Source organism: Zosterops lateralis, assembly GCF_965231275.1.
Source record: "Zosterops lateralis genome assembly, chromosome: 29".
Taxonomy (NCBI): Eukaryota; Metazoa; Chordata; class Aves; order Passeriformes; family Zosteropidae; genus Zosterops; species Zosterops lateralis.
Genome location: NC_139789.1, coordinates 4,031,446 through 4,046,680, shown reverse-complemented (window position 1 = coordinate 4,046,680; position 15,235 = coordinate 4,031,446). Strand labels below are relative to the sequence as shown.

Genomic DNA, 15,235 nt, shown 5'->3' with positions numbered 1-15,235 from the left:
CTGTCCCCGTCCCTGTCCCCGTCCCTGTCCCCATCCTGCTCACATCCCTGTCCCCATCCCAATTCTATCCCTATTCCACTCCCATCCCTGTCCCCATCCCAGGACTGGGATAGTTAGGGATAGACAGGGAATCACACAGGAATATAGGCAGGGATAGACTGGGATAGACTGGGAATCACACAGGGATAGACTGGGATAGACCAGGACAGACTGGGAATCACACAGGGATACAGACTGGGATAGGCTGGGAGTCACACAGGGATACAGACTGGGATAGGCCAGGATAGACTGGGAATCACACAGGGATAAATTGGGATAGACAGGGAATCACACTGGGATAAATTGGGAGAGATTTGGATAGACTGGGATACAAGCTGGAATAGACTGGGAGTCACACAGGGATACAGATTGGGATAGACTGGGATAGACTGGGAATCACACAGGGATACAGACTGGGATAGACTGGGATAGACTGGGAATCACACAGGGATACAGACTGGGATAGACTGGGATAGGCCGGGATAAACTGGGATAGACTGGGAATCACACAGGGATACAGACTGGGATAGACTGGGATAAAGGCAGGGGTAGACAGGGAATCACACAGGAATAGACTGGGATAAACTGGGATAGACTGGGATAGGGAATCACCCAGGGATACAGACTGGGAATCACATAGGGATAGACTGGGATAGACTGGGAATCACACCGGGATAGACTGGGAATCACACAGGGATAGACCGGGATAGACTGGGAATCACACAGGGATAGACTGGGAATCACACAGGGATAGACCGGGATAGACTGGGAATCACACAGGGATAGACTGGGATAGTCTCCCAACAAACCCCCTCAAAAAACTCACTCCAAACACCCTGAAAACCCACAAATTTCCTTCAAGCTCCCTAAAAAACCCCACCAAAACTCACTCCAAACACCCCAAAAATCCCCTCAAAAAATCCCAAATCCTCCAAAAACCCCCAAATCCCCCAAATTGCCCCCAAACCCACTAACTGAGCACCCTGAGTGTGCTGTGCTCACTGAAGCTGGACGGGTTGTAGCCCCCCAGGTCCACCCTGAAGGGGGTCCCAGCTCCAGGGAAATCCCAAATTCCCAGTTCCTGCAAGGCCTGGAACATCCCCAGGGTGACCCCAGCCTGGGCCAAATTTTTCCCAGATTTTTCCCTAATTTTCCCCAATTTTTATCAAATTTCCCCAATTTTTCCTAATATTTTTCCAATATTTTTCCCAATTTTCCCAATATTTTTCCCAATTTTTTCCCAAATGTTTACCAATTTTTTTCCCAATTTCCCCCAATTTTTTCCCCAATTTTTCCCAATTTCCCCCAAATTTTTCCCAATTTTTCCCAATTTTTCCCCAAATTTTCCCCAATCTTTTACCGAATTTTTCCCATATTTTCCCTCAAATTTTAACCAATTTTTTTCCCATATTTTCCTCCAATTTCCCCCAATATTTCCCAATTTTTACCGAATTTTTTCCCAAATTTTCCTCTAATTTTCCCACAATTTCCCCCTAATTTTTCTCAATTTTTTCCCAATTTCCCCCAAATTTTCCCCAGTTTTCTTCCAATTTTTCCCATTTTTTTCCCCAATTGTTCCCCAGTTTTTTTCCCAAATTTTCCCAATATTTTCCCCATTTTTTCCCAAATTTTCCCAATATTTTCCCAATTTTTCCCAAAAATTTTCCCCAATTTTACCCCCAATTTTTTCCTCAATTTTCCCAATTTTTCCCCAAATTTTCCTCCAATTACCCCCCAATATTTCCCAATTTTTCACATTTTTTCACAATTCTTTCCCAATTTTCCCCCAATTTTTTTCCAAATTTTCCCACAATTTTCCTCCAATTTTCTCCCAATTTTTCCTCAAATTTTTCCCATTTTTTCCCAATCTTTCCCCCAATTTTTTCCCATTTTTTTTCCAGATTTTCTCCATTTTTCTCCAAATTTTCCCCCCTCCCGGTCCCAAACCCCACAACTCCCAGGCCTGGAGGAGTCTCCAGCCTGAGCTCAGAGTGTCCCCAGTGTCCACTGAGGTGACACCAGCGGGGACATCTCCTGGTGACACCGAGGAGCGGAGCTGGCACCGCGCCCCTGCCCCAAAATAACCACGGCAGGGGGGGAAAGGGGGGGAACAACACCCCACCCTGGGCCACATTTTGTCCCAAAATTTTCCCAGTTTTTCCAGAATTTTTCCCAATTTTTCCCCAATTTTCCCCCAAATTTTCCCCAAAATTTACCAAAATATTTCCTAAATTTCCCACAATTTTCCCCAATTTTTACCCAATTTTCCCAAAAAATTTCCCATTTTTTTTTTAATTTTCCCTCCAATTTTTCCCAAATTTTTCCCAAATTTTTTCCCAAATTTTTTTCCAATTTTTCCCAATTTTCCCCACATTTTTCTCAGATTTTTCCCAAAGTTTTCCCAAATTTCCCCCAATTTATCCCAAAATTTCCCCAATCTTTTCCCAATCTTTTCCCAATTTTTCCCAATTTTCCCCAAATTTTTCCCCAATTTTCCCAAAATTTTCCCCCCAACTTTTCCCCAATTTTCCCCCAAATTTCCCCAAATTAATCGCCCGGACCCTGCAGGACCCTCAGAGATTTTTGGGGGCTGCGGGGACCCCCTTTAGGATTCGGGGGACCCCCTTTGGGATTCGGGGGGGCCCCTCTGGGCGGGGAAGGGAAACCCAAAATATCCAAAGGCCAAACTCGACCCCGCTCGGGTTACCGGGGGGGCGGGGGGGACACCGGGGGGACACCGGGGGGACACCGAGGGGCGCGGGGGGGACACCTGGGGACAGCTCTGGGGACACACAGAGTAAAGGGAGGGGTGGGGATATATGGGGAGGGGGATATTGGGGACACTTGGGGACAACATTGGTGACACACAGACCAATGAGGGGGGTACAGATATAAGGGGAGGGGGATTTTGGGGACACAGGGGACACACAGACCAATGAGGGGAGTGGCGATATAAGAGGAGGGGGATTTTGAGGACAGTTGGGGACATCATGGGGGGGTCAGGACAACACACAGAGTAAAGGGGGGGCACCGAGGGGGGACACTTGGGGACAACACTGGGGACACTTAGAGCAAAGGGAGGGGTGGGGATATATGGGGAGGGGGATTTTGGGGACAAGAGTGACATCACAGGGGGGTCAGGACAACACACAGAGCAATGAGGGGAGTGGCGATATAAGGGGAGGGGGATTTTGGGGACACTTGGGGACATCACGGGGGGTCAGGACAACACACAGAGCAATGAGGAAAGTGAGGAGGGGGATTTTGGGGACATTTAGGGACAACACTGGGGACACTTAGATCAATGAGAGGGATGGGGCTATACGGGGAGGGGGATTTTGGGGACATGGAGGACACACAGAGCAATGAGAGGGGTGGGGGTATATGGGGAGGGGGATTTTGGGGACAAGGGTGACATCACTGGGGAGGTCAGGACAACACAGAGCAATGAGGAGAGTGAGGAGGGGGATTTTGGGGACACTTAGGGACAACACTGGGGACACTTAGATCAATGAGAGGGATGGGGCTATACGGGGAGGGGGATTTTGGGGACATGGAGGACACACAGAGCAATGAGAGGGGTGGGGGTATATGAGGAGGGGGATTTTGGGGACAAGAGTGACAACAAAGGGGTCAGGACAACACACAGAGCAATGAGGAGAGTGGGGAGGGGGATTTTGGGGACACTTGGGGACAACACTGGGGACACAAAGCAAGCGGAGGGTGCAGATATAAGGGGAGGGAGATATTGGGGACACTTGGGGACATCATGGGGGGGTCAGGACAGCACACAGAGCAAGGGGGGGCACCGAGGGGGCACCGAGGGGCACAGGGGGGGACATTTGGGGACAACACTGGGGACACTGAGAGCAATGAGGGGGTGCAGATATATGGGGAGGGGGATTTTGGTGACATGGGGGACACACAGAGCAATGAGAGGGGTGGGGATATATGGGGAAGGGGATTTTGGGGACAAGGGTGACATCACTGGGGGGGTCAGGACAACACACAGAGCAATGAGAGGAGTGGGGAGGGGGATTTTGGGGACACAGGGGACACACAGAGCAATGAGGGCGGTGGGGATATAAGGGGAGGGGGATTTTGGGGACAAGAGTGACAACAAAGGGGTCAGGACAACACACAGAGCAATGAGGGGGGTACAAATATAAGGGGAGGGGGATTTTGGAGCCAAAGATGACGTCACAGGAGGGTCAGGACAACACACAGAGCAATGAGGAAAGTGAGGAGGGGGATTTTGGGGACACTTAGGGACAACACTGGGGACACAGATCAAGGAGAGGGATGCGGCTATACGGGGAGGGGGATTTTGGGGACATGGAGGACACACAGAGCAATGAGAGGGGTGGGATTATATGGGGAGGGGGATTTTGGGGACAACACTGGGGACACTTAGATCAATGAGAGGGGTGGGGAGATATGGGGAGGGGGATTTTGGGGACAAGGGTGACATCACTGGGGGGGTCAGGACAACACACAGAGCAATGAGGAGAGTGGGGAGGGGGATTTTGGGGACACTTGGGGACAACAATGGGGACACATAGAGCAAGGGGAGGGGTGGAGTTATAAAGGGAGGGGGATTTTGGGGACAAAGGTGACATCACAGGGGGATCACGACAACACATAACAACGAGAGGGGTGGGGATACAAGACCAGGGGGATATCGGTGACACGTGTGACATCACGGGGGGGTCACACCGCTATCACCACACCCCCCCCCCCCACCCCCACCCCACGGGGGGCGCGGCCGGACACGCGTGGCCGGCGCTGAGGAAGGAGAAGGCGGCCCACCAGAGCATTAAAGGGGCCGGCATCTCCTTTAGAGACAGAGAGAGACAAACACATCCCTCCTCTCCCATCCACCACCTCCCTTTGTCCCCTCCCTTTCCCTGCCGCCACCACCGGAGCTGGTGACACCCTGGCGGTGGCGGCGGTGACACCCTGGCGGTGGTGGCGGTGACCCCCCGGCGGTGGCGGCGGTGACACCCCGGCGGTGGCGGCGGTGACCCCCCGGCGGTGGTGGCGGTCCCCATGCCCCGGCCCCCCGCACCATGCCCGAGCCGGCGGCCGCAGCTCAGGAGCCCGAGCGCTGCCGGCGGGGCCCGCCCGCCGAGGAGAGAACAGAACCGCCGGCTCCCACCGGAGTCTTGGGTACCGGGGAGAGAACCGGGGAAAACCGGGCCGGGATTTTGGGGTTTTGGGATTGCGGGAGAACCGGGAAATGCTGGAGAGGAGGGAGCGGCAGGGGGGGATCAGGATGCGGCTCTGCGGTGATGCGGTTTTTTAGGGTTGGGGAGGGTTTTGGGGTGTGTTCTGAGCATCCGGGCTGGGGGTTTTTTTGGGGGGTGTTCTGAGCATCTGGGATGCGGTTCTTTAGGGTTGGGAGGTTTTGGGGGTGTTCTGAGCATCTGGGATGCGGTTTTTAGGGCTGGGGAGGATTTTGGGGTGTTCTGAGCATCCGGGATGCGGTTCTTTAGGGCTGGGATTTTTTTGGGGGGTGTTCTGAGCGTCTAGGATGCGGTTCTTTAGGGTTGGGGGATATTGAGCATCTGGGATGCAGTTCTTTAGCGTTGGGGGTGTTCTGAGCATCCGGGATGCGGTTCTTTAAGGCTGGGGGGATTTTGGGGGCGTTCTGAGCCTCCAGGATGCGGTTCTTTAGGGCTGGGAGGATTTTGGGGATGTTCTGAGCATCTGGGCTGGGGTTTTTTTTGGGGGGTGTTCTGAGCACCCAGGATGCGGTTCTTTAGGGCTGGGAGGATTTTTGGGGTGTTCTGAGCCTCTGGGATGCGGTTCTTTAAGGTTGGGGGAGGATTTTTGGGGGGTGTTCTGAGCATCCCCCCCACCCCACCCGGTACCAGGACTTTTCTGGTGGTCGCGGTTGATTTTTGTTGTTGTTGTTGTTGTGTTGTGTTTCCCATCCCCCGCCCAGGGGTTGTATTGGAAGCTCCCCGTGTCACCCCCCACCCCAAACTCAGGACGGTGTTTTTGGGTTTGTCCAGCCCTGTGTGTCCCCCCCACCCCACCCCACCCCAGCAGGACACAGCTCTCAGCCTTTGTGTCGCTTGTCCCCACGTTGTCGCTGGGGGTCCCCCCCTCCACACACTGGGCCAGGTGACATCCCCTGATTGGGCCTGGTGGCTTCTGTGTCGCCGAGAGTGTCACTCCTGGTGGCTTCTGTGTCACCGAGAGTGTCACTCCTGGCTGGGGGTGGGTGACCCAATTTGTGTCCCCCCCCTCTGGGTCCCCCAGGGCTGTCCCCGCCACGCCGCAGCTCCGGTGACCTTAGCCCGGGATGCCAAGGTGACAAACGGGGACAAGAGGGGACAGCGACAGCCGAGCCTTTAGTGCCACTCTGGTGGTGGCACCGCGTGTTGGGAGGGGACAGAGTGGGGTGAAGGGTGGTGTCACCCCAACCAGCTTAGAGGATTTGGGGATCCCCCTTTTATTTTTATTTTTTCCATGACCTTGGGCAGGAAAATCCCCCTGCCTGTCCCTGGGTTTGTGTCCCCCCAGGGTGGCACAGGAGGGTGGCAGTGTCGCCGCTGTCCGGGCCCTGCGGGTGACATAAATAATGCAGGGCGGGTGAGCTCAGCCCTCCGTGTCACCCGGCCAAGGGTGGCCCCGCCAGGGTGGCACCGCCACTGTCACCGCCCCGCCAGGGCCTGTGCCCAGAGGGGACACTGGTGGGCCTGGAGGCTGATATCCCCATGGCCTGGCACCCTAAAAAACTGACACCCTTAAACTCTGGCACCCTGGCAGCCCCAGAGCCTGATATCCCAATGGCCTGGTGCCCTAAAATACCCTAAAACATTGACACCCTAAACACTGGCACCCTGATAGCCCCAGAGCCTGATATCCCAATGGCCTGGCACTCTAAAACACCCTAAAACACTGACACCCTAAACACTGGCACCCTAAAACTCTGGCACCCTAAAAGCCTGGCACCCTGGTGGCCCCAGAGTCTGATATCCCAATGGCCTGGCACCCTAAAACACCCTAAAACTCTGACACCCTGGCAGGCCCAGAGCCTGATATCCTAATGGCCTGGCACCCTAAACATTGACACCCTAAAACTTTGGCACCCTTAAATACTGGCACCCTCACAGCCTGGCAGCCTGATATCCCAATGGCCTGGTACCCTAAACACTGACACCCTAAAACTTTGGCACCCTAAACAGCCTGGGAGCTTAAAACACTGGCACCCTAAAACTCTGGGACCCTGGTAGTGCCACAGGCTGATATCCTAATGGCCTGGCACCCTAAACACTGGCACCCTAACAGCCTGGGACCCTAAAACACTGGCACCCTAAAACTCTGTCACCCTAACACCCTGGCAGCCTGATATCCCAATGGCCTGGCACCCTGGCAGCCCCAGAGCTGGATATCCCAATGGCCTGGCACCCTAAAACACCTTAAAACTTTGGCACCCTAAAACTCTGGCACCCTAAAACATTGGCACCCTAACAGCCTGGCACCCTGATATCCCAATGGCCTGGCACCCTAAAACACTGGCACCCTACAACTCTGAGACCGTAGTAGTGCCACAGGTTTATATCCTAATGGCCTGGCACCCTAAAACCCTGGCACCCTAACAGCTTGGCACCCTAAAACTTTGGCACCCTAAATGCTAGCACCGTCACAGCCTGGTAGCCTGATATCCCAACGGCCCGGCACCCTAAACACTGACACCCTAAACACCAGCACCCTGGCACCCAACACCTCAACACCCCAGCACCACAACACCCTGATACCCCAATATCCAGTTACTCCTGCACCCCAACACCCTGGCACCCCAACACTCTGATACCACAACACCCAGGTACCCCTGCACCCTGATACCCTGGCACCCTTACACCCCAACCCCTCAGCACCCTGCTAACCCTGCACCCCAACATCCCGATTCCCCAACACCTCAGCACCCCAGATCCTGATACCCCCACACCCTGGCACCATGGCACCCCGATACCTCAGCACCCTGAGAGCCCTGCACTCTGTTATCCCAACACTCTGGCCCCCCAAAACTCTGATACCCTGGCATCTTAACACCCTGGCACCCCAACACCTCAGCAACCTGACACCTCAACATCCAGCACCCCAACACCCTGACACCCCAACACCCTGATACTCTGCCATCCCCACGCCCTGGCACCCCAACATCCAGCACCCCAACACCCTGACACCCCAATACCCTGGCACACCTCAGCACCCTGGCACCCAACACCCTGATACCTCAGCATCCCAACACTCTGGCGACCCCACACCCAAGCACCCCTAAATCTCAACACCCTGACACCCCAGCACTCCAGGACCTCACACCCTGGTACCCCAACACTCCGGCACCCCAACACCCAGGCACGCCAACACGCAGCACCCCACTCCAGCACCCCAACATCCCTAAATCTCAACACCCCGCACCCCAACACCTCATACCCGGCACCCCAACAGCCAGCACCCCTAAATCTCAACACCCTGACCCTCCAGCACCCCAACACCCAGCACCCCTAAATCTCAACACCCTGGCACCCCAACACCCTAACACCCTGACACCCTGACCCTCCAGCACCCCAATACCCCAGCACCCCTGTACCCCCACACCCCAGTACCCCACACCCTGCCACACCAGTACCCCACACCCCAACACCCCACACCCCTAAATCTCAACACCCAACACCCCAACACCCTGACACCCTGACCCTCCAGCACCCCAATACCCCAGCACCCCTGTACCCCCACACCCCAGTACCCCACACCCTGACACCTCAACACACTGGCACTCCAACAACCAGCAGCCCAACACCCCACACCCCAAAACTCCAGCACCCTGGCACCCCAACACCCCTGCACCCTAACACTCCAACACACTGGCACCCCAGTACCCCAACACCCCAAAACCCTGACACTGCAGCACCCCAACACTCGAGTACCCCAACACCCTGGCACCCCAGTACCCCACACCCCAGTACCCCACATCCCTATCTCAACACCCTGCACCCCGATACCCTGACCCTCCAGCACCCCAATACCCCGGCACCCCTGTACCCCAACACTCTGACACCCCTAAATCTCAACACCCTGGCACCTCAAAACCCTGACACCCCAGCACCCCAACACCCCACACCCCTAAATCTCAACACCCCACACCCCATAGCCGGACACAGCCATGCCCAGCCTGCCTGGCCGGTGCCACCGCGGGGGTGGCTGTCACCCTGTCACCCTGGCAGTCACCCTGGCAGTCACCCTGGCAGCCTGGCCCTGTCCCCAAGTGCCACCCCCGGCTCGGGGACAGCGCGGCCTTTCAGGGCCCATCGCGGCGCTGAGTTTGCGGGGTCTCAGCAGGGATTTTTTTTATTTTTATTTTTCCTTGGATTTTGGGGTGCAATCCCCGGCATCGGCAGCTCCGGCATTTCCTGTTTTCCCGGCACCCCGAGCCCTTCCCAGCCCTGGGGCGGAGGCTGCGACATCCCCGGGCGAGCTGGGAAACACGGGGGGAAACTGAGGCACCAGGGGAAACTGAGGCACGGGGGGAAACTGAGGCACCAGGGGAAACTGAGGCACCGGGGGAAACTGAGGCACCAGGGGACACTGAGGCACCAAGGGAAACTGAGGCACGGGGGGAAACTGAGGCACGGGGGGAAACTGAGGCAGGAGGGGAAACTGAGGCAGGAGGGGAAACTGAGGCATGGAGGGAAACTGAGGCACCAAGGGAAACTGAGGCATGGGGGGAAACTGAGGCACCGGGGGAAACTGAGGCACCGGGGGAAACTGAGGCAGGGAAGCGACAAATGGGGTCCCCCCCTCCATCTGGGACCCCTCATCCCTCCCTCCCTGCCAGCTCTGGGTGGGTTTTTGGGGTTTTTTTTTGGGAGGGGGGATGCTCTCTGTCCCCACCCACCCCTGGAGCCACCTTGGGGACACCAGACACGGCGACAAGTGTCCCTTCCTCGGTGCCACCCTCTTTTGGGGACTGTCCCCATCCCACCCTGGCGCGGCGGCGCGGGGGCCTCGCTGGGTTTCCATGGAGACCGGCTGATTTTTATTCTATTTTTTTTTTATTTATTTATTTTCCCTGCGCTTTTTCCATCCTTATCCCGATTTTTAAATAATTTTTTCCTGTTTTTTTCCATCCCTCCCCAGGGGCAGCCGGGAGGGAGGTGACAGATTTTTGGGGACATTCGGGGCCACCTCTGGGGCTCCCCCCTGCATCTTTTGGGGCCAATTTTTGGGGAAAAATCTGATGCTGGGGAGGTGACACCTGTGCCACTGCCGGCTTGGGGACATCTGGGGACCATCCAGGGACTCTTGGGCGGTTTGGGATCCGTTTTTCCGGGGATTTTGATCCTTTTTCCCAGGGATTTTGATTTTTTTCCCGTGGATTTTGATCCTTTCCCGGCCTCCCCCCGGCAGATAAACTCTTCGGGAAGCGGCTGCTCCAGGCCGGGCGTTACATCATGTCCCACAAGGCCTGGATGAAAACGGTGCCCACCGAGAACTGCGATGTGCTCATGACATTCCCGGGTAGGGAACGGGAAAAACGGGATGGGGATGGGGTGGGGCCGGGAAAAACGGGATTGGGATGTGACCGGGGAATCCGGGATGGGGATGGGCCCAGGAAAACTGGGATTGGGGATGGGATGTGGCTGGGAAAACCAGGATTAGGATGTGGGCAGGAAAACCGGGATGGGGATGGGATGTGGGCCCGGGAAAACAGGGATGGGGATGGGAGGTGGCTGGAAAAAACGGGATTGGGATGGGCCTCGGAAAACTGGGATGGGATGTGGCCAGGAAAACCGGGATGGGGATGGGATGTGGCCTGGGAATCCAGGATTGGGATGGGATGTCATCGGGAAAACTGGGATAGGGATATACCCGGGGAATCCGGGATCGGGATAGGGATGTGACCGGGAAAATCAGGATTGGGATTGGGATGTGGCTCAGGAAAACCGGGATGGGGTAGGACCAGAAAAACCAGGATTGGGATGAGCCCGGGAAAACTGGGATGGGGATGGGATATGGCCAGGAAAACTGGGATTGGGATGGGCTGTGCCCGGGAAATCCAGGATTGGAATGGGCCTGGGAAAACCAGGATGGGGATGGGATGTGGCCTGGGAATCCAGGATGGGGATGAGGTGGAGCCGGGAAAATTAGGATGGGGATGGGATGTGGGCCCAGGAAAACAGGGATGGGAGGTGGCTGGAAAAAACGGGATTGGGATGGGCCCGGGAAAACTGGGATGGGATGTGGCCAGGAAAACCGGGATGGGGATGGGATGTGGCCTGGGAATCCAGGATTGGGATGTGGCCAGGAAAACCGGGATGGGGATGGGATGTGGCCAGGAAAAGCAGAGTAGGGATGTGCCTGGGGAATCCAGGATCAGGATGGGATGGGCCCAGGAAAACTGGGATTGGTATGGGCCCAGAAAAACTGGGATTGGGATGTTGAACAGGAAAACCAGGATAGGGATGTGCCCAGGAAAATCTGGGATAGCTGGGGCAGGAGAGGGTGGGGATCATGGGGAGGGCCAGGGATGGGGGATTTGGGATTGGGAAGAGATGTGGGATTGGGAAAAGATGTGGGATGTCGGGAGGGACATGAGATGTCAGGAGGGATGGGGACGTGGGATGTTGGGAAGAATGAGGAATGTGGGAAGAGAAAGGGATGTGTGGAGGGCTGGGAACAGGGATGATGGACACGTAGTGGGCTGGGGACTGGGGTGAGGGACAGGTGGAGGGATGGGGACCGGGATGAGGGACACAGGAATGGATGAGGACCAGGATGAGGGACACCACGAGGGCTGGGGCTGGGGTGAGGGACAGGTGGCAGGATGAGGACCAGGATAGGGGACACTCAATAGGATGAAGGACTGGGGTGAGGGACATGAGGCCGGCCGGGCACCAGGATGAGGGACATGGGGGTGGATGGGAACTGGGATGAGAGACACGTGGTGGGATGAGGGACACATAGGGGACTGGGGACAGGGCTCAGGCCCATGTGGCAGGCTGGGGACAGGGATGAGGGACACATGGTGGGATGAGGACTGACATGAGGGACATGGGGATGGATGGAGACCAGGATGAGGGACATGTGGCAGGCTGGAGACAGGGATGAGGGACACATATGGGATTGGGGACAGGGCTGAGGCCCACGTGGCAGGCTGGGGACAGGTTTGAGGGACATGTGGCAGGCTGGGGACAAGGATGAAGACACATGATGGGATGAGGACCAGGATGAGGGGACATGTGGCAGGATGAGGACTGGCATGAGGGACACATGGTGGGCTGGGGACAGGGCTGAGGGCCATGTAGGGGATTGGGGACAGGGCTGAGGGACACGTGGCAGGCTGGGGACAGGGATGAGGGACACAGGGATGGATGAACACCAGGATGAGGGGACATGTGGAGAGCTGGGGACAGGGATGAGGGACAGGTGGCAGGTTGGGGACAGGGATGAGGACACATGGTGGGATAAGAACCGGGATGAGGGACACATGACGGGCTGGGGATTGGGATGAGGGACATGGGAATGGATGGAGACCAGAATGAGGGACACCTGGCAGGATGAGGACCAGGATGAGGAACACTTAGTGGGCTGGGGACAGGGATGAGGGACATGTGGTAGGCTGGAGACAGGGCTGAGGGACACAGGGATGGATGAGGACCAGCATAAGACACACGTGGAGGGCTGGTGACCAGGATGAGGGACACATGGTGGGTTGGGGACAGGGCTGAGGCCCATGTGACAGGCTGGGGACAGGGATGAGTGACACAGGAATGGATGAACACCAGGATGAGGGGACATGTGGAGGGCTGGGGACAGGGCTGAGGGACACATGGTGGATGAGGACTGGGATGGACAACATGGCACCAGGATGAGGGACATGGGGATGGGTGAGGACCAGAATGAGGGGACATGTGGAGGGTTGGGGACAGGGATGAGGGACACGTAGGTGACTGGGGACAATCTGAGGCCCACATAGGTGACTGGGGACAATCTGAGGCCCACCTAGGGGTCTGGGGACAGGTCTGAGGCCCACACGGCAGCACACTGACCCCTCCACCCACCCCACAGACACCACAGATGACCACACGCTGCTGTGGCTGCTGAACCACATCCGCCTGGGCATCCCCGAGCTCATCGTGCAGGTGCGGCACCACAAGCACACGCGCGTCTACGCCTTCTTCGTCACCGCCACTTACGAGAGGTGTGTCCCCGGGGTGTCCCCAGGTGTCCATGGGGTGTCCCCAGGGTGTCCCCAGGGTGTCCTCAGGCTGTCCCCAATGCTGTCCCCAATATGTACCCAACACTGTCCCCAGGGTGTCCCCAGGGTGTCCCCAAGGTGTCCCCAGGGTGTCCCCAATGCTGTCCCCAATGTGTCCCCAACACTGTCCCCAGGCTGTCCTCAGGGTGTCCCCAACGCTGTCCCCAGTGTGTCCCCAGGGTGTCCCCAGGGTGTCCCCAGGGTGTTCTCAGGGTGTCCCCAGTGTGTCCTCAGAGTGTCCTCAGGGTGTCCCCGGGGTGTCCCTGGGCTGTCCCCAGGCTGTCCCCAGGGTGTCCCTGGGCTGTCCCCAGGCTGTCCTCAGAGTGTCCCCAGGGTGTCCCCGGGGTGTCCTCAGAGTGTCCCCATGCTGTCCCCAATGCTGTCCCCAATGTGTCCCCAATGTGTCCTCAGGCTGTCCTCAGAGTGTCCCCAGGGTGTCCCCAAGGTGTCCCCAAGGTGTCCCCAGGGTGTCCCCAGGGTGTTCCCAACGTGTCCCCAATGGGTCCCCAACACTGTCCCCAGGGTGTCCCCAAGGTGTCCCCACTGTGTCTCCAATGCTGTCCCTAGGATGTCCCCAGAGTGTCTTCAGGGTGTCCCCAGGGTGTCCCCAGGGTGTCCCCAGGCTGTCCCCAAGGTGTCCCCAAGGTGTCCCCAATGCTGTCCCCAGGGTGTCCCAGGCTGTCCCCAGGCTGTCCCCAGCATGTCCCCAGGCTGTCCCCAGCGTGTCCCCAACACTGTCCCCAATGTCTCCCCCCCGTGTCCCCAGTTTGCTGCGCGGGGCGGACGAGATCGGGCTGCGGAAGCCGGTGAAGGCCGAGTTTGGGGGCGGCATGAGGAGCTTCTCGTGTGAGGAGGATTACATCTATGAGAACATCGAGAACGAGCTCTTCTTCTTCACATCACAGGTCTGTGGGATTTGGGATATGGGGGATATGGGATATGGGGTACAGAGCGTGGGGTGTGGGTTATGATATATGGGTTATGGGAGGATTACATCTATGAGAACATCGAGAACAAGCTCTTCTTCTTCACGTCACAGGTCTGTGGGGTTTGGGGTATGGGTTGTGGGGTGTGGGATATGGGATATGGGATACAGGGATTTGGGGTATGGGGTATGAGAGGATTACATCTACGAGAACATCAAGAATGAGCTCTTCTTCTTCACATCACAGGTCTGGGGTGTGGGATATGGGATACAGGATGTGGGAGATGGGATTTGGGTTATGGAATACAGGGATTTGGGGTGTGGGTTACAGAACATTGAAAACAAGCTCTTCACCTCACAGATCTGGGGTCTGGGGTATGGTATATGGGACATGAGATATGGGGATATGGGATACAGGGATATGGGATATGGCGATATGGGGTTATGAGAATATGGAGATATGGGGTTATGGGGAGGCTGGGTGAGGATCCAGCCACCCCTGGCGCTGGGGACAAGGTGGGCCAGGGAGGTGACAGGGCAAGGAGGTGACAGGGCAGGGAGGTGACAGGGCAGAAGGGTGACAGTGCAGGGAGGTGACAGCACAGGAAGGTGACAGCACAAGAAGGTGACAGCACAGGAAGGTGACAGCACAGGGAGGGGACAGGGCCGATGTCACTGTCACCTGCAGGAGCGGCAGAACATCATCCGGTACTGGCTGGAGAACCTGCGGGCCAAGCAGGGCGAGTCCCTGCACAACATCCACTTCCTGGAGGGACAGCCCATCAGTGAGTGTGACACCTGGGGCACCTGGTGACACTGCCATGGCATCTGGTGGCACCTGCTGGCACTGCCATGGCACCCAGTGGCACTGTCATGACACCCCATGACACTGCCATGACATGTGCTGGCACCCACTGGCACCTGGTGGCACTGCCATGGCGCCCTGGTGACACCTGGTGGCACTGTCATGACAACCATCTGCACTGCCATGACATCTG

General features: G+C 56.8%; 1 protein-coding gene across 1 annotated transcript in view; it reads left to right on the top strand.

Annotated features, from left to right (window-relative positions):
- Positions 1–5,108: 5,108 nt before the first annotated feature.
- The window catches only part of ANO8 (anoctamin 8), a gene marked incomplete at both ends in the record, with an annotated part of 28,610 nt that continues 18,483 nt past the window's right edge, over positions 5,109–15,235 (top strand). The window contains 5 exons of the mRNA XM_083880063.1: positions 5,109–5,208; positions 10,462–10,572; positions 13,123–13,255; positions 14,079–14,217; positions 14,926–15,022. Of these exons, the coding sequence (XP_083736189.1) occupies positions 5,109–5,208; positions 10,462–10,572; positions 13,123–13,255; positions 14,079–14,217; positions 14,926–15,022 (580 nt within the window). The remainder of the gene's footprint in view (positions 5,209–10,461; positions 10,573–13,122; positions 13,256–14,078; positions 14,218–14,925; positions 15,023–15,235) is intronic.